At 37.6% G+C, this 25399-nt stretch overlaps 1 protein-coding gene across 2 annotated transcripts; it reads left to right on the forward strand.

Moving 5' to 3' along the window:
• The first annotated feature begins 19 nt into the window (after window positions 1-19).
• LOC107085272 (UPF0577 protein KIAA1324-like) lies at window positions 20-21710 on the forward strand. 2 transcript variants are annotated; one of them, XM_015375524.1, is made up of 22 exons: window positions 20-264; window positions 8789-8909; window positions 8986-9175; window positions 9252-9399; window positions 9485-9574; window positions 9649-9754; window positions 9829-9978; window positions 12055-12143; window positions 12257-12437; window positions 12832-12960; window positions 14860-14950; window positions 16133-16235; window positions 16338-16475; window positions 16560-16832; window positions 17575-17748; window positions 19453-19642; window positions 19713-19809; window positions 19889-19990; window positions 20495-20621; window positions 20708-20886; window positions 21089-21251; window positions 21338-21710. In XM_015375524.1, the coding sequence occupies exons 1-22, from the start codon at window positions 130-132 to the stop codon at window positions 21404-21406; spliced, it is 3045 nt and encodes a 1014-aa protein (XP_015231010.1). In that variant the 5' UTR covers window positions 20-129; the 3' UTR covers window positions 21407-21710. The 2 variants fall into 2 exon arrangements, with proteins under 2 accessions (XP_015231010.1, XP_015231002.1); XM_015375516.1 differs by having other exon boundaries at window positions 21335-21709.
• The last annotated feature ends 3689 nt before the right edge of the window (window positions 21711-25399 follow it).

The raw sequence follows: 25399 nt of genomic DNA on the forward strand, positions 1-25399 counted from the left end.
GTTTTCGTCAGGAGGAGGAAGGCAGGCGCATCAATGACAGGGACAGCAGACACACCATCAGCGCTCGGCCTGCTTCACGTTCACAGCTCCAGGCAACGAGCTGCCAGCTGTTTGTGACCCGAGCTGAGGATGTGGGAGCAGGTGCGCACCTCCTGCTTCTCCCGCTGCCTGTCTCCCATCCACCCCTTCATCCTCCTCCTCATCTTCATCATCATCAGCGCTCACAGATCAGCGGCAGAAGGAGACCTGCCGCCGTGCGACAAGGTGGGAGTCTGTTTTGCTTAAAATGTCATTATTTTTACTCCTTATTTAATAACACAGTTCTGTTAGATAAACATTCCCTCAAGCTTATATAAATACCCTAACACAATAAATAGATCTTTATTGGTATAGAGCTTCACTCTATTCCCAAAAGCTTCTTCTCTGTGATGTTGTTCGGCTTAAAACGCGTTTCTTTCACCATAAACTGGCTTCAGACGCGGTCTGCTGGCCTCAGACGCTCCTATGGGTCCCAATATCCTCTGGTTTGTTTTTAATCAGCCAATCCAAAGCAGATCCCGGCTGCCAGGTGCAAAGCTGCACTCCATTGAAAACACTTTCCCTTTTTAAGTCAGGAAACCTTTGGGTTTTGTATTTTATAGTTAATAATCTAAGCTAAGAGCAATGTTAGACATGTCAAATCTGTGGCAAAACCAGTTGAGATTATACTGGGTGCAATTACATGACAGCCATATTGGATTTTGGTGTCAGTGAGAAAAAAGCACTTAACTTTCCAAGTCCTGAATTTTAACTTCAGTTGATTATATTTCTCAAAATATGACCTAAACTCTTTATGGCCTTCACAGAATCAGACACACAGACAGGGGATGAGGCAGAGGGGTTCTGGAGATGCTGGAGGCAGTGGCAGAGCTAGATTGGGGGCCAGGGGTGGCCATGGCCACCTTTACCCAATCATTGGCCACCCCTTCCATTTTTTCCCCCCCATAACACTGACAGTGGCAGCAGTAATGCTCTCAATATTCAAAACATTTGAATTTTTCATAGATTAACAATTACTTGACAACAGAAACACTGTGGATAAATTATACGCATTAATATACTAACAATAAAGATAATAAGTACAGAATTCCTGCTCTTTTCAGAACTAGATTTTTTTTGTTATATGGGGTGAAGAGAAAATGCAATTCAGTCTTCAGTTAAATCATAAATAAATAACTATTCTAATAAAAGCTTAGTAGATAAACAATTTTTGTAGATATTAGTACTTGTATATATAAATTTTAATGCAGAATGATTGTTGATTAAAGTAGTTGAATAAAGACAGTGGAAAAGATGTTCGAACCAGAACTCAAACCTGAAAGAACTTTATCCACCATGCATTTTAACTAGATGGATGTTTAAATATATGTGTCTATTTGTTAGCAAAGGCTGCAGGAAAGTATAGTTAGTCTTTATTTGGAGAATATGGTTGTTAATTTTCCTGTTGGATCAGTATAGATTGACCCTAAAGTTCTGGTGCCGATCTGCTTTTGACCACCCTTCAGCGTACATTGGTTACTGCCTGGCCACCCTTATAAAAATGTTCTGGCTACGCCTCTGGCTGGAGGTGATGCTAGGAGAGAAAGAAGTCGTTCACCACATCATCTAATATAATAACTGTACCACCAAAAGTGAGTATCCTGGGTTAGTAAAAAAAAAACACGTCAAAAAGAAAAAAAACCTGCACAGTTTCACTTCTTTTGACTGTTGGTAATTTTTTTTATGTTTCTTTTTGACATTTTCTTTATTACAAACAAATGATACAAAAAAGAAAACAGCTCCAAGCTTAGACAAAAAAATAAAAATAAAAAATTTTTTATAAGGGTGGCCAGATGTAACCAATGTACGCTGAAGGATGGCTGAAAGCCACAACATCCATATTTTCTAAATAAAGACAAACTATACTTTCCTACAGCCTTTGCTAACAAACAGACGCATATATTTAAAAATCCATCTAGATAAAAGATCTTGGTGATAAAATTCTTTCAGGTTTGAGTTCTGGGTTGAACATATTTTCCATTGTCATTACTTACCTACATTTATCAACAATCATTCTGCATAAAATTGATATTTACAAGTACTAATATCTACAAAAATTGTTTATTTGCTAAGATTTTATTAGAATAGTTATTTATTTATTATTTAACTGAAGACTGACTTGCATTTTCTCTTTACCCCATATAACACAAAATCTAGTTCTGAAAATAGTAGGAATTCTGTACTTATCTTTAATGTTAGTATATTTATGTGTATAATTAACCAGTGTTTTTGTGGTCAAGTAATTGTTAATGTATGAAAAATTTAAAGTTTTGAATATTGAGAGTATTATTGCTGCCACTGTCAGTATTATGGGGGAAAAAATGGTAGGGGTGGCCATGGCCCCCCCTCTAGCTCCGCCCCTGGTTGTGGGACATCCGGTCAAGTCTTCTTTCTACTGTAGTCTGTAAAAGGCCGTCAAAAGTTTGCAAACTGCCATGATTGTCCGACAGTTTCAATCTTATCTCTTTGAGGTACAAGGAAGACACCTAATCATTAAATAATTTATGATAATAGGTTTTCTCTTTTTTAATTTTTAAGAGAAATAAAAGGAAACTGTTTTTGCATTTTTTGTGAAACATAACTACTTGTTGAACCGAATGAGAGCAGGACAGTATCTGAGTCAAAGTATTATGATCAAAGCGTTTGTTTTTATCCTTTCATAAATTATACTATAAAAGGTAAATTGGTCAAATAATTTACCATTTATCATTTATAAAAGGGAAAAATATCAAACCAAAAAATTTAAACATGGGGCAAAAAAATAAAAAATAAATGATCCAGTGTAACATTACAAATTTTACATCAATCACATTTTAGGTTAACAGAAGGACAAAGTTACTTTAGCTTGGTTTTAAAATAATTCAGTCAATATGGCCTTAATCTGTCTGAGCTGAACATGTTTTGAACCCATTCAAAGTTTTCTTCAATTAAACATCTGGAAAAGCTACTTTTATATCTTTTATCCAGGCTTCTATGATATGGACAGGAGGAGTCACCATTAAGAAAAGTTCAACAAATTGTGAAATTAAGTATTTTGCTGTAGAAGATTCCCTCAGACTCTCATAAAACCCATGTTGTATCTGTGTACGTTTTCCAACTTGGTGATTGTCTGACAAAACTGCAATTGCCAAAAAAGAAGAAAAGTCAAAGCGGGGAAATCAGCTCTATTTTCAACCCAGCAAATAATAGAAATGTATTATCAAAAGAAAATCCTTTCAATGCAAAACAAAGGATTATATAAATTGTTTTCTAAATCTTTTCATTGTGTAAATTTGTCTCTTTTTTTTTAACACCAAACTTCTAAAATCCTTTTTTTGTTTTTTGCTTTTTAAGTAGATAAAACTCTATAAATCGACTATAAATCAGAAATATAAAATATTAAAAGTTCCATCTGTTTTAGAAAAATTGGGAAAATGATATACATACTTGATATTTAATGGCCTTTTAGAGTTTTTTGTTTTTTTCTCTTATGCCTGCATGAAGAAACTGCTGCTTTTTGGCAGCACTAGTAAACTTTATCCATTTATCAACTTGATACCAATTTTTAGGAAGAAAACTGCTTTTAAAATCTTGCCTTCTGCAGTACAACTGTTAAAGAAGCACTGAAGTATTTATAAGTACCAGAGATCAAAAACTTGATGCAAGTTTATTAATAATAATATTAATAATAATAATAAAGTAGAGATTGATGAGAAAAAAACCCTCTAAATATTTTTGTCTATTGGTGTTTTATATTTTTCCACTTGCAAGCCAATTCGTTTTACCTTTGAGCTCAGATGGGAAACAGGATGAGCTACGAGTTTGTAAATCCTTGAAAAGCAGACAGATGACTGCCAACACTAACCTAAATTTCCATTATAGATACAAAGAAATAACAACATGGAGAACTGTATTTAAAGACTGTGTCTTTGTGACAGCCATGTTGGATATGAATATCCTGATTGGATGGAAAACTTTCTGACTTATGAGGGAGTTTCTGTTGATTTATACCACAATAAAACTAGAAATTATGACTTTTGGGTTCAGGTTAAATAAAAAAAGAATCACAAATTCAGAATAAGTATTTTTGTAAGAATTACTTTAAAAGTCATAAGATCTTAAATCTCTATTACGGCTGCTCATTTAGAATGTCTTAGAATAATGAGCTGCAAGCAGCCATGTTGGATTCTGACATCAGTGTTTATGAATGTGGATATTTTACTCATATTTTCAACTTTTAGCATTGATGTTAGGACTTTGAGTTCAAACTGAAATAGGAGGAAATGTCCCTAAACCTGTGCTTTACATCCATTTTAGCAGCTGTGAGATCAGAACAAAGTAAAAACTGTAATAATGAACTATTTGAGTAGCATCCATGTTGGATTTTCACATCAGATGGGTAAAAAAATCTACTTGGTAGTATTCTAGAAAATATTAAAAGTAGGATTTATTTGACTTTAAAGCTATTTGTGTTGCAGTCTAATTCCTTTTTTTTCCTGAGAACATAAAGTATAATTCATGACCTGGAAAATGGCTGTAAGTGTAAGAGTAGCAACTGGACTGCAGATAGGGTAGTTTTGGTGAGTTTTATTTGGTCTCTGATGAGGGAAAGTTGATTAAAAATCAAACAAATGTCCTATTAAGTTTATTGTTACTAACCCTTTTAATATATTTTAGTACTAGATATTTAAATCATAGTAGCAGGAAAAAAGCTTCCAGTTCAAATGATGCATGCAATAAAAATACAGAATTGATTATCTAAAAAGGAACCAGAACCCCCCCATTTTCCAATGTTGCAAAAGAACTCTGTTGATACTGGCTTTAGTTAATGATAATATTGATTCAACCATATGTTTAAAAAAACATGTGATGAGTTTATTCCTGATGAATGTTTGCTCTGTGTGGGTAAACATAATCTGAACCCGACAGGAGGAAGGAAATCCTTGACTGACTTATTTATTTTTTTCTCTCTTTCTCATGATAGATTAAACAAACATCTTTTACGTCACATCTATACAGATTAGCGTTCCATCTTTCTTATGTTATGTTAAATCCTAAAACCCCCTGACTGCTGTGCTCAAGAGCTAAATTTTACCGTCTCCCTTCCTGCCTCCAGTTTCCATGACAGCCAGAGTGAATCACCCTGGAGACTAGTGAAACAGATTAGTCTGTGTCCCTTTTTCTCAGTCTTACCTTTTTCCTCCACTGTCAACAGGGATATTTAAATGGCAGTGGAGGCTAAATTCCCTGCATGCTAATTGAGTGTTTGCTTGACTTTTTTTTCCACACAAAGCAAAGCAACAATCAGTTTATTTGTTCTGCTGGATGAGATACAGATGCTCACTGTGAATAACTAGCATGATTTAGTCATAAATGCTGAATTTGGATCCATATTCAAACCTGACCTGTTTCTGCAAAGCCTCCCTTTCACCGCTTCTTTTCCCTGCAGATGCTTTTCCTCTTATATTTGCAGTATGTTTAGATAAATTAGCAGCAAAGTGAATTTTGCTACACTGCAGACCACCGCCTGTTTTGATTTTCTGGGGAAGAGATACTTTGGACTCGCATAGAAAGCAAAACATTTGTTTAGGTTTTATCACATGGCTACAGCTCACGATAAGTGATGGCCATTCATTTATTTTTTGAGCAGTCTGAGATGTAGTTAATATTTTATGATGATATGACAGATTAAACTTTATCTAAAGCAAAAATCATAGATTTTACTGAGTTCATTACTGCATTTAAAAAGAAAAGGTTTCTTCGATCATTTTAAGTTTAATAAGTCTGATATGATGTTAATCAACCGTGTTATTGATGCCAATGAATAAAAAATGTATGGGAAATGGAGAAATATAAACTACTAATCAACAGGAGGGAAGAGGTACGAATTGTAGCTGATTACAATCTTTAAAAGTACCAAGGTATGGGGAGTGGCGGCCTAGTGATTAGGGCATTGCGGTTGGAATCCAGAGGTGCTGAGTTCAAGCCCCACTCCCACTGACTGCCCCTTTGGGTTCCCTGTGCAAAGGCCCTTAACCCCGCACAGCTCCCCAGTTGCTGTACAATGGCAGCCCACTGCCACAAGGGGATGGGTTAAATGCAGAGAGTTAATTTCATTGCTTTGTACTTGTGAGAGTGTAATGACAATAAAAGCAGGGGGGGGAAATATGGAGTCAGAGATTTTTGGGATCTATTTACTAAAATATATTGGTTTATAGCTGTATGACCTAATAAATCTAAGAAGGGAGATTAGAAAAGGAAAAAGAATTAATATCCAAGATTCTTGTCTAGTGGAGAACTGAACATCTTTCACCTCAGAATCTGCCTGTTTGGTAGCAACACCTCTATAAGCAGACTTTGTCCACACATATCTCTGGTTCCTTAACAGGGACACTTCAAATAAAAATGCATCATATCAAATTTACCTGATTAAATGGTCTTAAGGAAGTGTCATGGTCCATACAAAATTGGCCTGGATGTTGAAGATTAATGTTAAAACAAAAAAATTTAAAAACAAAAACAAAACGGTGTTATAATTAGAAAAAAAGACAGAAAACACAAACAGGCTTACATTTAAAGGCAGCTGGACTTTCACAATTTTTTTTGTAGATGTTTCAACACCTATCCAGGAGACTTTGTCAATACTCTGATGTATTTAAGCAGCATGGAGGACAAAAGTCTTTAGCTTAGTCTATGCAGACCTCAGATCACTGTGAAATGTTCATGATTAAACGTAAAGGATTAAACAAATACGGCCTCCGTGGTAGCTTGTACATTTGCTCTTCTCTGTATTGAAAGAGTAGAGTTTTTATTTGCTAAGAGGAAACTTGTAGAACAATGTCTTTTGGACAAGTAAAGATGTTTGGCTAACACTATGGGGGGACACAATGCTTCATGGAAACCAGGCATAGTTTAGTAGTCCAAATGCCTTATATCAGCAGCCAAGCATGGTGGTGGAGGGTTAATGATTTGGGCCCATTTCTGAACCCTCAGGACCTGTACAGCAATAACCTCATCACAAACTACCCAAAAAAAAGCTTCTGCAGAAACATCTGAGTAATCAGCAACTGAGAGTTATTCTGCAGAAGATTGGTTTAACTAGTTTGGGGGTATACTTAGTTGTTTTTTCCCCACCATGACTGTGATGTCATTCATGGAAGCTTTGAATGCACTACAAGCCTTGATTAACATCTCATCTACATGGCGGCCGAGAGCCGCATCACAGAACATCTCAGTCAACGTTCTGGGAGTTTGAACGGCGAGCGACAACCAGCCGTCCTTGACAAGAAACCAAATGACCTGCTGTTGTCCTCCTAATGGAGCCATTAAAGTTCCAACAAGCTGTTGCCATGGTGATCAGGGACAGTCACTAAAAGCCATTCATGTCTTTTATACAACCAGCCCTTTAACATGTGGTCATGCAGTATTATTACCTTGCTAAAACGTGTCCAGTGTCGCTCTCCCAGGTTCGACCACATTTCCTTTTTTCCATTGGGACCAATAGAGAGTCATTTCCCTACTGGGTATGTTAATAAGCAGAAGTTCTTATAAATAAATACTTTTCCCAGTATTTCAAAATATCTTTTTATTTAATTATCAAAGCAGAGTTTGCAGTTAGATTTGCATGTTTCAATGTAAATGTGGGGAAAATAAATGGAATCAAACTCAGTGACTTTGAATCAATCCAGCAATAAACAGAAATGTCAGATCAGCGTGATTTAGAACATAGGAACAGGATTTATGAAAAGAAGAGTTGTAAAAGTCTGTAATTTAATACTGGCGCTGTGTAGTAGTAGGGTGTGGACAAAGATTAGTAATTTCATCCAGCCAAGTTAGGCATATATTTAAAGCCTTACTATTGTGGAAATATCTGCTGTAAATCATCAAGCTGTGTTTTTTTTCTGTTTTTGTTGAAGAAATTCTAAAATTTGGAAGAAAATGAATGAAAATGATAAAATACCAATAGGAAGGAATCAGGAATTTCACTTGAAACCTGTAAAGAAAACATGTATTAAATATGTGTTGGAAAATGTAGGATGTTCTATTTTTTGTCAACACCAAAGTGGTTGATAGTACAGCTTGGTGAATTATTGCACAACTCTGTGAATCATCAATGGTATAACACGCCTGCTATATCAGTAAAAAAATCACAATTTTTAGGACAGATGGCAGCCTATAATATTCTCAGTTGAAAAGGACTAAAGCATTAACAAAATTCCAAGATTCCACTTTTAGATATATGTTCTGTTAACTACAAATATTTACTTTTTCATTTAGATAGTATTTTTTTCGTTACATTGGCACAATTATTTAAAAAAAAAAAAATCAATAAAACCGCCAAGTCCCCCACAAAAAAATCACAAAAAAATAGAAAGTTATTATATCCTAACAAGCATCTATTACAATCTCAATAATTTGTACAGAAAGATTTGCTTAATTCATATTTAACATTAAACCAGATTGGCTTAAAGAAACAACTTTTCTCCTTCCAGGAAACTAGCAATTATCTCTGAGGAGCATTTTTGTTATATATCCATGTCTTCTGTAAATAAGTAAAATTTTTTGTGTGAAAATGGATATTGATGTGCAAATTAATTGTGTAAAAATCATGTTTGTGTTTTTAAATAAAGCATAGGCTCTTATAAATTTCTGTACAGTATGTAAGAGAACCAGGACCAAAGTGGTATGCTAACTCGGGAATATTTGCACTGCTTTTGCATGTTTTCTGCAGGGAGACTACTACTATCAGTACACAGAGTGCGACAGCACTGGGTCAAGATGGAGGGTGGCCATCCCTCTCACTCCAGGCTCCTGCTTGGGCCTTCCATCTCCAACCAGAGGAACAGACTGCTGTAAGCTGTGATTGAATGTTTGCTCTACAAACATGTTTCTGCATGTAATCGAAGGTAACCTGCTTCTTCCCTGCAGCCTTCTCCTGTCCGGCAGGGATGTTTTTGGAGATGTCCACCCAGCTGTGCACGCCGTGTGCAGCTGGATCATATTCTTTGGGCAGCGGTCTGCGGTTTGACCAATGGGATGCCATTCCTGCTGGCTTCACAAGCCTGGCCAGCTTTTTGGATCCTGGACCAAATGGAGAGGACATTCAGGCCTGTAACAGGTAACAAAGGAATAAGAGGTACATACATTCTAACTGTAAAAAAAACAAAATTATGATTACCGTGTGGTTGTTCCAGCTCATCGTGGACGCCACAGGGTCTGTACCTGGAGTCCAACCGCGACGAGTGCACGGTGTCCCTAGTTTATGCCGTCCATCTAGAAAAACAGGGATCAGTGTCTTTCACCTATCAGTATCCAGACAACAACATTTTCTTTGAGTTCTATGTAAGCAACAAGAACCATACCTGGACGATGACATGCTCTGAGTCTAACTATGTGGGGCTCATGTATTGTGATTATCTCTGTCCAGGTTCAGAACGAGCAGTGCCAGGAGATGTCCCAGACGGACGACCAGAAGTGGATTAAAGTCACCAACAGTGGAGAATGGGGAACACACACAGTGAGTACCAGGTTCTGTCGGTTCCCCTCGGGGAATAGTTAATAGATTCCTCACCAAGAATGCCTCCTGTTTAGGTGAGCCTGAAGTCGGGCACAAACATCCTGTACTGGAGAACAACAGGGATACTGGTGGGAGGGAAGATGGTGAAACCAGTGCTGCTGAAGAACATCCAAATAGAAGGTAAGATCAACATATATTCTAGTAGAAGACAAATTGAAAATATCAGAATGATTAAAAGCTGAGTGTTGCTGCAGGTGTCGCCTACACGTCGGAGTGTTTTCCATGTCGGCCCGGCTGGTTTAGTCCGATGCCCGGTTCCTCATCCTGCCAAGCGTGTCCAAGCAACACTTACTCTGGAAAGGGAGCATCCGCCTGTTCAGCCTGCCCAGAACATTACTACTCTCGTACGTACACAGAGAAACCAAAGTACTCCTAAAGCACTTAAATTAAGTCAGACAGGTCCAAGGCTAGTCCATTCAATGTAATCCTGCTTAGTTTTGTTAAGCTGTCCCTTTCACAGTCAGATTAGTTGGAGTCCAGTTGGATCAGATTTTCCTTCTACTATTAGGGTAGTATGGATATATGTAAGGAAATAGAATATATTGAGTTGTAGCTCCATTCGAAGCAAGTACCTGGTGACAGGGGAGAGAAACAACTCTCTTTTAACTACTATTGGAACCAAATTAATGTGGATCAACCATCGGTCAAAACTGAGGAATGAGTAATTTAGTGGACAAAAAAATATATAAAATAGTAAAAAATAAGTAATAGTGGAATAAAATGGTTCTTAATAAACTATAATAAACTCTTGCTGAGATGCTTAAACTTGGAAACGATGGAAATAACAGCATCTGTGTTGACGTAGCCCTCCTGTACAGACTAATGCAAATCAACATTAAAATCATCTAGAATTGATGGTCCTTGCAGGATTCTGAAGATAACTTGTGGGATACATTCAGAACACTTTGTGTTTCTTATCAAAAGGAGCTATTTTTCTTTAGTTATTAGAATGCACTCAGCTGCTGTAGTTTGATCAAAGCAGTTGATTTCTGAGGAGGGACCATTTTAAGATTCTCGGAGGAGAGCTGGTCCCATATGAGGCCCTTTTATATTAGTGATTGTACCATATCAGGACAATGGAGTTAAGAAAAACGCACACACCTCCCAATTGTGCAGAGGTTCTGCTTGATGGAAAACTAAAGGAAGTATTTATTTGTAGCCTGAAACTTGTTTGGGGTACGAAAATGGCTAAATGAATTTTACCAGATTTAAGGCAGGACTCGTTTAAAGACTCGTAGGTTTCTAACCTTTGGTTTGATCAGTTCATAGTGACTGCTAAATTAAAAACGCACAGATTTTGGATTGCATGATTGCTTCTGACTTCAGCTGCCATGATGTTTGCACAGAGATCTGCACAAGACTGATATGCTCTGTGAAGGATAGTTACCATACTGTATGCAAAGATCCCCCTTACTTGTCTGAAACTGGCAATAGTGCTCGAGAAACCTGCTGTATTTATTAGGAAATGCCTTAGATTGCTTTAACCCGCTGTTATACCTGTAGCGTTGAAGTAGGATGGCTGGAAAAACCTTTGCCTTTGGGGATGAAGCAGCAGATAAATATTCAGTCATTAAGGTATAAAGTAGATTCATGGTCATCCACAGTAAACATCCTTTAATAACCTTAAGATCAACACTGATTATGTTTTTCTGAGGAGACATGACTTCATGGTCTCTTATTTGTATGTAAAAAGCTGCAGAACATAATATTTCATGAAACAGGGTTTCAACCTCAGTGACCCTTATCCATGTATGGCTAAGGCCAATACATCTCCATGCAAATCCAGACAGAACAGCGCACATTCAAGGGCTCAGGGAACAGAAGTGTTTTCCTCAGTCTAGACTCCGGTTCAACAGTGCTGTTACCTTGGCTAACATTTGCCTGAAGCATGTTTATAAAGTTACTGATAATGAAAGCTTTATGAGGGAAACAAAATCACATTAATCTGAAATAATGTTGAATTTGCTATTTGTATTTTTGTCTTTTAAGGCTTTGTTTTTATCAGGTTATAACACTACAACACATTTCCCTTCAACATTTTAGATGGCAGTAGTTTATCTCCAGAGAAACATCCAGTTATTGGGATCTCATTATTTTCCCAAATGTTCTGTAGTTATTTACGGCTAGATTAACTATAACCTCCCTGTCATTTATGGTTTTAGCTTAGGGTTGCAAAAAAGCTAATTAGAGGAGCATTTCTTTTTCAGGGGAATTGTACCAGATAAATCTCACATTATGGGAGGAAAATTATTTCATGGCAGTAATGGGGGAAAAACTGTGTCCCTATATCATAAAAAATTGCACCTTTGTTTTTGCAGCATAACCAAATACATTTAGGTCTGATTCTAGTTGCCAGCTTTTTATTTTTGTGTTGCATCTCTGCAGGCTGACTCTCTGTGTTTAAATCCTTTTTTGCTCAGATGAGGGATGGGCTGAATGTAAGGTGAGACCACCGTGCTCGGAGAAGGATTACTTCCAGATTCACTCGGCTTGTGACAGCGAGGGAAAGGTCAGAGGTTTCAGATTTCACCTGCGCACTGACATATGTACCTGTTTTTTTTTATGGCCTTTATCAGCCATGCACTCGCTCTGTTTTGGTTGAACCCTGTCGCTTGGTTACAGACACAGGTGCTTTATCGTTGGGTGGAGCCAAAAATCTGCGTGGAGAATGTTAAGGGGGCCGTCAACCTGCCTGCGACCGGACAGAGAGAGCCCTGCCCCCCCTGCAACCCTGGCTACTACAACAGCAACGACTCCACCTGTCTGCCCTGCCCTCCTGGAACACACTCTGATGGCACCTATGGTAAGAAAAATAGTAAAATACACCTGCCTCAGGTTGCTTAGCCAAGTTTTTTATTGCTGCTTCATGTTAGGACACTTTTGCACAATCATCTCTGCGTTTATTGTAAGTCTCTTTTGTGATGAGTGATTTCAATAGTTGCTGTTGCTGCAGGGCCAATTGCCAAACTTTGTAAGATATCCATCAGCTGCTTCATCAGAGTCTAAGTATGTTTCTGGTACTGACATAATGCTAAGTGTAACTGACTCTGTCCATTCATTGTTATAAATTGTTGACCCAGCTGGTTGATCCACCCATGAACAGAGAGTTCCTGTTCAAACACAGCATTTTAACCTGCAGGTTTTTATCCCTGTGTGTCTGAATTGATTTCTGGATGTTGTATTTGGGTTTGCACCAGCGTGTGTCGAGTGCCCCGCAGGTACTGAACCCGTGTTGGGCTACGAGTACAAATGGTGGAACGTGCTTCCACCCAACATGAAGACCTCTTGTTTCAACGTGGGGAACTCCAAATGTGACGACATGAACGGTGAGCACATTAACACCCATTCATACTTCAGTGAATTTTCATGTGACACAAAGTAGTTCCTAATAATGGGTGGATGGACAATGGACAAACTTTTTGTTAATACATCTCAAAAGTGCGTCATGCTTTTATTAGCAGTCACTTCAAAGAACAACCATTCATTGTGTTTCTAGCTGCTAGCATTCGCAGTGGTGCATCTACCAGCTTTTCACATCTATAATCTCACTTTTTTTTTTTTTTACAATTCTTTTCGATATAGCTCAAGTTCAGACATTAAGTTCAGGGTCATAATTCTGCAAAAAGGTTCAAATCTTTCACTCACTTTATCAGGTTTTCTTTCAATATTGTCAATTTTCCATCAACTTTGACCAGCTTCTCTTTCCCTGCTGTAGGAAAGCTTCCCCAGAAACAGACTCTGTTACTACAAAGTGTCACTGTGGGGAAGATTCTTGTATTCTGTTTATAAGAACTTTCCCCAACACTCTGCATTTGTCATTTACCCGCTTAGAGTACCATTATCTACAATATTTTCTGTTCTGCAAACCAAAACAGAAGTTTCTGGCTTTCTTTTAGTAGTTGCTTTCCTCTTAAAGGGGTCATAGAATGCAAAACCGAGTTTACATCGTCATAGATGAATAACGATAGTTCAGTGGGTGAAATTGGCGTACAGAGTAGCTCAAACCCCATCGACACCTCAGTTCTCTGTAAATCTCACAATTCTAAACATCATAAAATCGGCTAACAAAGCACCGAATTTACGTCAATGCTGGGCCACTGACTGGACCGGATCGGGCATTTGAACCGAGCCATCAGCTCCGGGGCTGGTCCGAACCTGACCCGGTTACTGTATGATTACCCCGCCTGCCTTACCGGGCTGGACGGGGGAAGCACGGGGCCGCCATCGTCCAGGCTACCGTCACCGGGTCGGGTTTGGTCGCTCCATCCCCGGCTGGCTCCCTGCCCCCGTCCGCTGGGGTTCCCGGACCAGCCCCGGAGCTGACGGCTCGGTCCTGCTGCACTGTAGTCGACCAAAATCCTGGACGATTTTTAAATTCCCCACTGACATTTTTTTAGGTATGAAAAGTAGGACATGTCTGGGATAAAGGGGACGTCTGGTCACCCTACCATATCAACAATTTGATGTTTCAGTGAGTGAGTGCTTGTTGCTATGATGCGTCTTTGCTCAGCAGCTTTGCTCGTTTTAAACCAACCAATCAGCGTACAGCTCATGTAAATATTAATGAGCATAACATAAAAGGAAGAAAACCTGTTGTTTCATTCTAAGGCTTTTAACCAGGCTTGCATTAGGGATCATAGAACAGCAAATATACAATTTTCAGCAAAACCAATGTTACACATTTATTGTTATTCAGAGACCTTAAGGACCAGCGCCAGATACCCTATAGAATCATTCTATGACCCCTTTAACACTTTTCCAGAGTGCATGAAATATTTTTATCCTGAATTAAGATTCCCCCTCTGGAGCTACCCACAACACTCTACATTTTTCAGATTAGAAAGAATTAAAAGATAAAATATTCAAATTTTGCCCTGTAAATAGGTTAAGAACAACCTGCTTACCTATTATGAATGAAATAGTAAAAATATATTTAACTCTTAACTAAATGTTATTAAAAGTTTAAATTGTTTTGGAGTAAAAAGCTATTTTAAGCTTTAGTTTAAAGCACATTTTGATATATATTGACTGAACCAATGATCACTAGATCAAAACTGTTTTGGCTGCTTTGTTGATGCTCTACATTCAATAAAAGACTTACACAAAATGTGCATTTTTCATTTCATTAACTCAGCAATACACATTTGTTGTGTATGCTATATGATGTTTATTTCCATTCCAAATATATTCAGTGTGATGGTGAATTCATGTCTGTTTCTCCTCAGGATGGGAGGTGGCTGGAGACCACATTCGGAGCGGGGCAGGGAGTTCAGATAATGATTACCTCATCCTTACCCTGCATGTCCCTGGATTTAAGTAAGATTGTTTTCCTGTATAACTCTGGGCTCATTCCTATTAGTTTTTTCATTCCGGAAGCAACTCCTATTATATTTATTATATTTTATCATTACTTATATATATATATATATATATTTTTTTTTTATTTTTTTTTATTTTAGAACTGTAAATTTACAGTTATTTTTACTTTATTTACATTTTACTTTATTTTTCAAGGCTGCATTTTTAAAAGACGAAATTGTCCAGTGAGCCGTTTCCAAACGACATATCTTTTTGTTTTACACCTGTGTTAACAAAATGACAAATGAAATCTGTCTAAAGTCTAAAACTCTGGTATGGAGGACCAGCTCTACCATATTTGAAAATAAATACAGAAATAAATAAATGCTCAATAAATATATAAGCATACAATTAATTGCCCTCAAAAATCCAATAAATAAATAAATGTAGGTAGAAATTGAACTATACATAAATATATCTATTTTAATTAGCTTCTTTATTTTTTTGCCTTTGTAATAATTACCTTATTTATTTATTGTTCGTCATAATCTTCAACAAATGAATAGGGTAAAAAAAAAATACAAAGAATAAAGAAGAATAAAACAGACTAAAATATTATAACATGCACATAAATAAATACTTTAAAAAATAAGTAATTAATAAATTAAGTTGAAGATTATAATGGACAATAAATAAATAACATTTATGTCTCACTCTAACTACTTTTATATTTTTATTGTATTTTTGGGGGCAATTAATTGTATGCTTATTTATTGAGCATTTATTTATTTATGCATTTATTTTTAAACATGGTAGAGCTGGTCCTCCATACTCTGGTGCTTGATGAGAGTCATAACAGGCTGCTTGTCCATCTATTCTTACCAAAACAAATTACCTACTGAATACACAAAACCGTAGAATATTATCTCTTAGAAGACAACCAGCCCCAAACTGTTTACATATGGAAGTGTTTTGATTCCAGGTTTGAACAGAACCCTAAAATGTTTAGACATTGGACAGAAAATAAAAGCTAATGAAGAAGATTTTGTGAAAATCTACTTGAAACCACAAAAAAGGAGCGTTGGTATAAATAAAAAAGAAAATGAAAGACTTCTACGTTCCTGTAGAAATATAACAAGCTTTGTGGCAATTTAACATCAGTGTTTGGAGATTCTGAACATCCTAGATCGATGGTTTCAGGGTACCTGCATCGCTCGCTGGGATGACCGGTGGAGAGTTTGGCAGGATCACCTTTGTGTTCGAGACCATCTGCTCTGCTGACTGTGAGCTCTACTTCATGATGGTGTGTGTCTCAGCACGTATTGGATTGGAGTGGAAGTAAAGATAGTACTAGTTACTAGTGAGTAAATGCTCTCTCTGTCTTCTCTTGTGGTGCCCCCTGCAGGATGTAAACAGGAAGAGCACCACAGTGGTGGAGTCCTGGGAGGGCAGTAAGGGGAAGCAGGCGTTCTCACACAGCATGACCAGAAACGCCTCTGTTACGTTTACTTGGGCTTTTCAGAGGACAAGCCACGCTCTGGATGTGGGTAAAACCTGCGCAAACCAGCAAGAAAACCATCTCAACATCCTGCATTGCTTGTTTAAAACCAGCAGATTACATGTGTAGGTTCGCCGTTACATCAGCGACACAGTGAAGATCTACTCCATCAGTGTGACCAACGTCCTGGAAGGGGTTGCGTCGGCGTGCCGAGCCTGTGCTCTCATTCCGCAGAACTCCCAGCAGGCCGGCTCCTCCTGCGTTCCCTGCCCCGCCGGCTTCTTCATCGATCGGGACACTAACCGATGCCAGGAGTGTCCACCAAACACCCACCTAGCTGGGCGGCACACCTACGGCCGGGATGCTTGCATTGCCTGTGGACCTGGAAGTATCAGCAACAAGGTGCAGAGATCGTCTACTCCCCATCTGGAATGTCAATCTGAGACTATTTAGAGGTTCATGTTTTCTGCAATGATGCCACCAAAAGAGAAACAATCCTATAAAGCCTAGTTTGTCGTTTTATAATTTAGGCTTCCATCATAAATTTTCATATACTTTTTAAAATAAAAGCTTGACTTATTTTACAGGTGGAAGTAAATGTCTGTGAACAGGAATTTATATGACCTTTTAAATCATAATCATATATTCATTAGTAAATACAAGAAAACAGTTTTTCAAACACTTGTTCTCTTATCTAAAACAAAATCCATCAGTCCTCTTTTTGCTTTCTGGTCTTTGTTGACAATCACACCAGCAAGTCTTCAGAATGCTAATGGAGCTAAATGTTTAATTAAAACAGCAGCGTGCTTGCCTTTCAGAATAAGGCTCATACATATTTCCCCCCCAAATAATAAACATACAAACCTTTTATCATTCAGATGATTGTACAAGTGGATCTAAATTACTTCTGGGGTTAAATTAAATGGAATTCTTAAATAAAAACTTGGGTATGCTTTTCAAAATAAAAGCTTGCTCTTATTTAAGACTTTCCAAAAGTTGTTTCCCACTTATTTTTGGACTTCCCAAAATGGATGTAAGCTTGTTGCAAAGGAGAAACTTTCTTATGCTGGACAGACCTTACTAAGAGGCAAATGCTTAAGAAGAATTGATGCAACTATTGTTGTTGTTGTGTTGTTTCTTTCAGGAGCATTCCCGCTGCTTCAGCGACTGCTCATTCATTCACACAGAGAACAACAGAACACTGACCTTTGACCTCAGCCCTATGAGTGACGCGGCTTCGTTGATATTGGGGCCAAGTTTTACCTCCAAAGGCACAAAGTATCTTCACCTGTTCAACATCAGCCTCTGTGGCCACAAGGTAACTCCCTAAATCATTGAGCACTTACTGTAGAAACATGTTTAAACATTACATAATTTTTTTTTGCTTGTAGCATTAAAGCTTTAGCCAAAACTGCATCATTAATCAATTAAGCAGCGGTGGAAAGAAGATGGATAACGACTATTGTCATTAATGGAAGCTTGTGTGAAGTGCTGTTGCTCATATTCTGAGCTCGTTTCTATCCTAAATTTGTACTTTTCGTCATTGCCAGACAATTATTTTCTTCATTTAATTGAAGTTACTTGTCTAGGTTCAACTTTGCAAAGCTCATTCTTTCAGCACTTTCAAACTCTAATAGCATCTAATTACATCTAATAGTATTATTTTATTTTTATTATTTCTTCATAAAATAAATATGTGTTAAGATAATAATACTTTATGTAAGACTTTTAAATCTATTTCCTACTTATTTTTTAACTGAGTTTTTATTTATTATTTTGCAGGACTTATTTTTTTTATGTCCTACTCTTTTTTATCACTTTGTTTGTTTTTTGAGATTTTCCTTTTGTTTAACACTTTCTTTCAACCTCATTACAAAAATGTCCAAAACTAAACTCAGAAAATAAATTTCTTGTTTGAAAAAAGGGGCAACGAGGGCAGAAGATCTATGAATCATTTCAATCTGAAAAACTCACACGGAGAGAAAAGACAATTTAGAAATGTATTGATACAATTACTTTGTCTTTGGTGCTCAGACCTCGGCAGGTAACATAATGCTGAATTTTGATAGATATGCATGAATCGTAAAGAACACAGCTGTTTCCCCCTGGGCCTGAAACTAGTGGTGGAATGGAGATAGATGAAGTTGGTCAGTCTGTAGACTGCTGGTTAGCGAGAGACGGTATGCTGAGCTTTATGGGGAGATCCAGTCGACTGCGTGAGCTGATGGTAGAGTTTCACTAAGAGATCTGGAAGATGGAAGTCCAGCTTGGATAACATAGGTTGAGAGAACCTGTCCATGATGAGCAAGCATGAAGCGAGAGTGGAGAGGAAAAACTCCTCATTGGGAAGTAACCTCTGGTAGAACCAGGCTCAACATGGTGGTCTTCTAACAGACCGGTTAATGAAACTCTGATTACATTTTAGCTATGATGGTGGATTAGGGGATGGAGGTGGGTTAAAATGGGGTCATCTGGATGAAGTCGCACAGCACAACCACCGCCTGCACACAGGAGCAGACGAGTTGCTGATCGGATGCCTTTTAAGATGAATTTTGGATACCAATTGGCTTTTGTGGAGGTGTGGTTCAAAGCTGCTTGGCTGTGTCGTAGGAGTATGAAGGCGAGTAATCAGCTTTTTCAATGGAGCTTTCTCCTACTCTCCATATTTAATTAAAGAAAACTTGGAAGGTAGAATAAGTTACAGAATTTGAGGTTGAGGGGAAGAAAAAGAGAAATTTAAAATACAAAAAACATCTGGATTTTAAATGCAGTTTAAAAACCTACAAGTGGCCAAACCCACAATTTTGATAAATTATGTTTGATTTAAAGTTAGAAATAATAAATTTGATCCTTCTAGTCTATATAAAATAAAACCTTGTAGACTAGTAGCACTTTATGTCAGCGTTTGCTGTTGTTAAAGTGTTTTATGAATAAACTTGTTAAAAATGATGATAAAGGTGATGAAGAACTTGCCTATAAAAACTAAAAAATAATATTCCTTTGACTTCCCTCTCCTTCTAAGGGAAGAAGAGCTGCCGTCTGCACCGATAACGTCACAGATGTGTCCAGCAAAGATGAGCAGAGTGATTTGTCTCAGTTCTTCAACACGGTGGACAGCTTCCTCTGCCAGTCAACCATCATCCCTGGAGATGGGCGGGGCTTCAGGCTGCCCATTTCCTCGCAGTCCATTAGTCTGGCTGACACCTTCATAGGTATAAACTTTCGATCTGCATGTGCGCTATGTTGGGCGTTCTGCTGGTAAAAACTGATGACTCTGTTCAGGAGCAACAGTGGACACTGTTCTCGACGGAATAAACGCTGAGCCGGATCTGTTCCCTGAGAATCCAAACGACATTCCAGACATCAACTTCTTCTACAGGTGGAGAAAGACAGAGGAAGAAGACTATTATCTAGTGTGGTTGGTTTTAGATATTAATGAGTTTTAATCTTTCCTTCAGGTCAATGCAGGCCACGGCCTCATGTGATCAGGGTCGAAGTTCTGTCATCACGGTTCGCTGCAATCCAGAAAAGTCTGAGCGAGGACAACTCTCCGTGCCCAGGTACATCTGCCATGGTCCCCTCAGAGGCTTTGAGGCCCAGCTTTTATTAAGATTTCTTTAGATTTAAAAAAGAGAAAACAAAAAAGTTTGGAAAATATATGTATTTCTAGAATTTATTACCATCGTGGTTCATCCATCCAAGCTTCCTGTAGAAATATCAACTGTATATTTTAAAATAATCTAAGGCAGAATCTGTTTTTACTTTGTAAAAAGGACTGAACCCTTTAGATTGAACAAATAAAACTTTTATTTTGGAAATACTAACATCCTGATTTTTAGTGTGGAGAATTATGGTAATAGTTGTCTTTGATTCAAAGCTTTGATATATGGAGTCTGTGCCATAATAACAGCAATAACTTCACATAAATAAAGACAGAAATCAGAATAATTTTAGTTTTACGATACTTGATATTTTCACCTCAAAAACTTGGAGCCCAAAGGTTTTACACCATGTTTTACTTTTGACCCTTATTCTGCATTTTCTCCTGACTTGTGTTTGTGCAGCTCCTGTTCTGCAGGAACATGTGATGGATGCACCTTTCACTTCCTGTGGGAGAGCTCCAGCGCCTGTCCACTCTGCACTGAGGCCGACTACCATCTCATACAGGGAGCCTGCAAAGGAGGAGTCCAGGTAACACGGAGACAAACATCTTCCCTTTACTTTCTTCTTGTAGATTGATATCTGCCACCTACGATCTTGGAACTATTTTGTTTTAGGAAACTCTGTACATGTGGAACGAACCAAAACTGTGCACCAAAGGAGTGGCACTGCCTTCTCGGAGCTCCACTCCCTGCGAGGTCATCGCTCTGTGGCTGAAGGTTGGGCTTGGTGTTGGTGCCTTTGTCGCTGTGCTGCTTGTGTCCCTCACCTTCTATTTCTGGAAAAAAAACAAGAGGTGAGATACACCTGCGCACAGCAAGGTGCTCATTAAGGTCTGACTGTAAGGCTGATTAAAAAGGGAACGTGTCACCATTGATGACAGGGTGGCGGCCGGCTGGAGCCGAGTCATATTACTATTTTACCTGACATCTTAGTGACATCAGAATGAAACAATTGACACATTTCATGAAAGCTGAAAAGGATTTCTTTGTCACCAGGTTGGAATACAAATACTCTCGCCTGGTGATGTCTGCGAACAAGGAGGGTGAGCTGCCAGCTGCAGACAGCTGTGGCTTGGCTGAAGGAGAGGAGTTTGAGGATGATGTGGTCTACACCAAGAAACCCACCCTGTTGGGGAAACTCAGAGCCATCGCCAATAAGGTGTGTGGAAATGTTTTATGTGTGAAAATTTAAACCTGTTGGTAGCTTTGTTTAATCAATCTAATTAGATTTGTGCTTTTCAGCAGGAGCAGGGAGAGAGCAGCGAGTCGGTGCAGCTGAACTCTTCTCAGGCAGATCGATGGGTCCTGGGATAAACTGATGATGTGTTTCATAATGGCCGTTGATACAGTCACTGTCCAGAGTCATGTGTGTCTTTTTCTAAAGTGGGGGATAAGCTGCAGACCTTTAATGGAGGGCAGTCTGGACAATTATTTCAGCCCTAAATTGTGATATTTCCTCACAGTTTTACTCCATGGATGCGAAACTGAACCAAACCGATATGTCCTTTTAATGTTTTTTGTATGTTTTGTATTTTATTTGTTATTTTCTGTTCAGGGTCTTGTATTTATATTATTCTAAACAAACTTTATTAAAGTCCTGTTTGACTTTATAAAAAGGTCTCTAAGATTAATGTCTAACAACATTTCAACTTCGGCAGGCCGGTGAATGGAGGTGAGCTTTGTACAAAAACAACTTCTAAAGCTAACATGCAAATATATTTCACTTTTAATCATTGTTGTCCAAAGTGTGGCGTGGGGATCATGTGGGGCTATTAGGATGATTTTGTGAGGTCCTTCACCAAATTTCAACAGAGGCATAAATATGGTTGCCAGTTTGGGCAGTTGATGCAGAAACTGTTGTTTTAGAAGCAGAAGTAGGCTAACAATACTCTATTGCTCATGTTGTTGGTAGAGAAAGCTAAGAAATATAAAGCTGATTCATTCTAGTTTTGTTCAAAATTAAAATTTTTAACAGGATAATATAGATTGAACTGGACAGAAGGCCTGCATAAGAAGCTGAATAATTTTAGAGCAAAGTTGCAAACAACATTAAGACTAAAAGAGATAACAACCAACATGTAAATTTAAGACCTAATAAAGGGGGAATGGATTTTGGATTTTCTTGAAGGGCTCTACATTTTTTTCTTGTTTTGTTGCAACTGTTACGTCATATTATCAAAAGATGCAGATGAAACAAGACAGTTTTGAGAAAGGAGTAGACACAGTATAGATATTTGTGTTGAAATGTAGGGTAAAAGTCAAAAGTAAATAGTGTTAACAGGGTTTATATTTTCCAAAAATGAGCTCAAAGATATATTTATTGAATGCTCTCCTATTGTTGAAAAAAAAAGAGTACCACAGTACATTGATATTTATAGTTACAGACAGATGTCTGCCTTTAGTGCGTTATTTAAAAAGGGCTCAAAAACATTAATGGTTAAAAAAATTATAAATAACAGCCAATACCGATGCCAACAGCAATATCTCATGCATCCCTAGTATGAATTCCATCCATCCATCCATGCATGGCTTTCCTTTCAGCTGCATCAGTGATTATCCTCCTTCACAAGCAGCAAAATGAAATTTAGAAATTTGTCCCATATGTTGTTGAGAGCTAAAGTCTATATTTTGAACCTTATATTTCAAAAATAATTTATACACTGATTTGTATTATTTGTGCTTTAATTCTTGCTGGTTTCTTATACCTTAATTTTAAGTCTGTGTCCTGTGAGTCTGGCTGTGTCTGGGCTGGGTGGCACAGCTATTTCTGAGTCTTGTTGAACTACAATAGACAAAAAGATATGATGAATTTTATTATAGCATAGCGTATTTTTTCTTGTAAACTTGGGGATATATTTTATTGCATGTTGCATATCCCAGTAAATCTCTTTCACCTTTAAATCAGCAGCTTTCCCTAATTGTGTCTCTGCTCTGCTTAAAAACAGATTTATGAACCTGTCTACCAATATAATGATGCTGGTTGTCCAAAGTGTGGTCCTCTAAGAAGCCCAGCCTTTTTTAACTTATATAAATGTACACACTGTTGCCATTTTTAGCTCCCTATGTGTAACGAAGGGATGTTTCACTTTTACTGAAACATATATCGAAGTAGCTGCAGGTTAAAATTAACTGAGTGCTGCTGTGTCTCTCCTCCTCCATGTAGCTACTCTGTATGCAGTGAATAGTGAGTGACCCCAAAATAATATAAAGTCCCAAAGCGACAGATCCGATGATATTTCACAGAGAGGTGGTAAGAACAGAACAGAGGGAGAACGAGTAAAAAACTGACTCAAAACTCTCTGAACACAGACAGCTGCACCCAACCCCAGTTACTGTTGGCTAAAGTAAATCAGCAGAAAGGGGGGAAAATAGCGGAAATGATTAGTGGGGACTGTCCCCTCAATGCCAAAGCTGGTGGGGACATGTCCACACCAGTCCTTCAGAAAGTTACGCCAGTGGCCGCTTGGTACTAGAGCTAATAAACGGCAAATCTGAAATTTTGATATTACTGCTTATTTCCTGTTCTGTGTCTATCCAGGGCTCTTCTAAGGGATTATGTTTTATCCATTTAGAGATGTATTGTAATCTATTTGCTAAATAGTAGTATTGGAAGTTAGGTAAATCTAGTCCCCCTCTGTCTTTAGTTTTCTGTAGTGTCTTTAAGCTGATGCAAGGGGGTTTATCTTTCCAAAGAAATTGATGGAAGAATCTAGAGATTTAAACCAGTCGGATGATGGTTTAATGGGGTAGTTATTCTGGGTAAGACCATCATTTTAATTGAGGCTACCCTACCCATAAGGGAGATCGGAAGTGATTTCCATCTTTCTAGGTCCTCTTCTATCTTTTTAAAAGCAGGATGTGGTTAAGTTTTGGTAAATCAGCTAATTTAGATGACACAGTAATTCCCAAATATTTGATATTTCCTGATTGCAACTGTAAACCTAAGGGATTCTATAGAGAGAGATTAATTGGTAGTACTATGGATTTAGACTAATTTATAGAGTAATATGAGACTTTTGAGTAAATTACACTAGTTTGACAAATTATTATATTTCAGTAGTTTAATATTTCCAGTTTTTCAGATTGTAGTATTTAAAATCTGCATTATGAGATCCTAAAAATGAGCATATTAAGCAATAATTGATATCCAACTATACTATTACTCTTTTAGCCTAATTTTGAGGTCATACCATACGATGACTCGTATTTAGCTTATTTATGAGGTCATACTATTCTATGTGTCATTTTAGGAAATAATTGAGGTGATGCTATACTATGACTTATTTTAACTAATTTTGAGGTCACACAATACTATCACTAATTTTAGCCTATTTTTGGGGTCATACCATTATATGACTTGTTTAGGCCAAATATTTTTCTTAAAATACTATGTCTCGCTTTAGCCCATTTTTGATGCCCAGCTATACTTTGATTTGTTTTAGCCAATTTTTGAGGTCATACTATACTATGACTCATTTTAGCCTAACTCTGACTTCATGCTATACTATGACCCGTTTTAGCCAATTTCTGAGGTCGTACTATATACTGTGTGTCTTTTTAGCTAAATCTTGAGGTCATACTATACTATGACTCTTTTGGCCTAGTTTTGACATCATACTATACTATGACTTGTTTAAGACAAATATTTAGGGCATACTGTACTATGACTAATTTTGTATTTGTGTTGTGGCTTTTGTATTTGTGTTGTGGCTTTTGTATTTGTGTTGCGGCTTTTGTATTTGTGTTGCGGCTTTTGTATTTGAGTTGTGGCTTTTGTATTTGTGTTGCGGCTTTTGTAATTGTGTTGCGGCATTTGTATTTATGTTGTGGCTTTTGTATTTGCGTTGCATCTTTTGTGTTTATGTTGCAGCTTTTGTATTTGTGTTGCAGCTTTTGTGTTTATGTTGCAGCTTTTGTATTTGCGTTGCAGCTTTTGTGTTTATGTTGCAGCTTTTGTATTTGCGTTGCAGCTTTTGTATTAGTGTTGATACCTCTGGGCCACCGTATTTTTGAGGTCATACTATACTATGACTCGTTATGATCAATTTTTGAGGTCATACTGTACTATGACTTGTTTTAGCCTAATTCAGATGTCATACTATACTATGACTAATTTTAGCCAATTATTTAGGACTTGCTATCTATGACTCATTTGAGCCTAATTCTGATGTCATACTATGCTACTGTATAACTTGTTTGAGCCAATTTTTGAGGTCATACTGTACTATGACTCATTTTAACCTAATTCTGATGTCATACTATACTATGACTTGTTTTAGCCAACTTTTAAGGTCATACTATACTATG

The sequence above is a fragment of the Cyprinodon variegatus genome, unplaced genomic scaffold (genome assembly GCF_000732505.1).
Source record: "Cyprinodon variegatus isolate N-32 unplaced genomic scaffold, C_variegatus-1.0 Scaffold7, whole genome shotgun sequence".
NCBI lineage: Eukaryota > Metazoa > Chordata > Actinopteri > Cyprinodontiformes > Cyprinodontidae > Cyprinodon > Cyprinodon variegatus.

Excerpts from the sequence above, each read along its gene's own strand:
- LOC107085272 (XM_015375516.1), top strand. The coding sequence starts at position 130 with ATGTGGGAGCAGGTGCGCACCTCCTGCTTCTCCCGCTGCCTGTCTCCC. Across the intron at positions 12,961-14,859 it reads CAAATGTGACGACATGAACG|GATGGGAGGTGGCTGGAGAC; the intron begins GTGAGCACATTA and ends GTTTCTCCTCAG. Across the intron at positions 19,643-19,712 it reads TCTGGCTGACACCTTCATAG|GAGCAACAGTGGACACTGTT; the intron begins GTATAAACTTTC and ends GACTCTGTTCAG.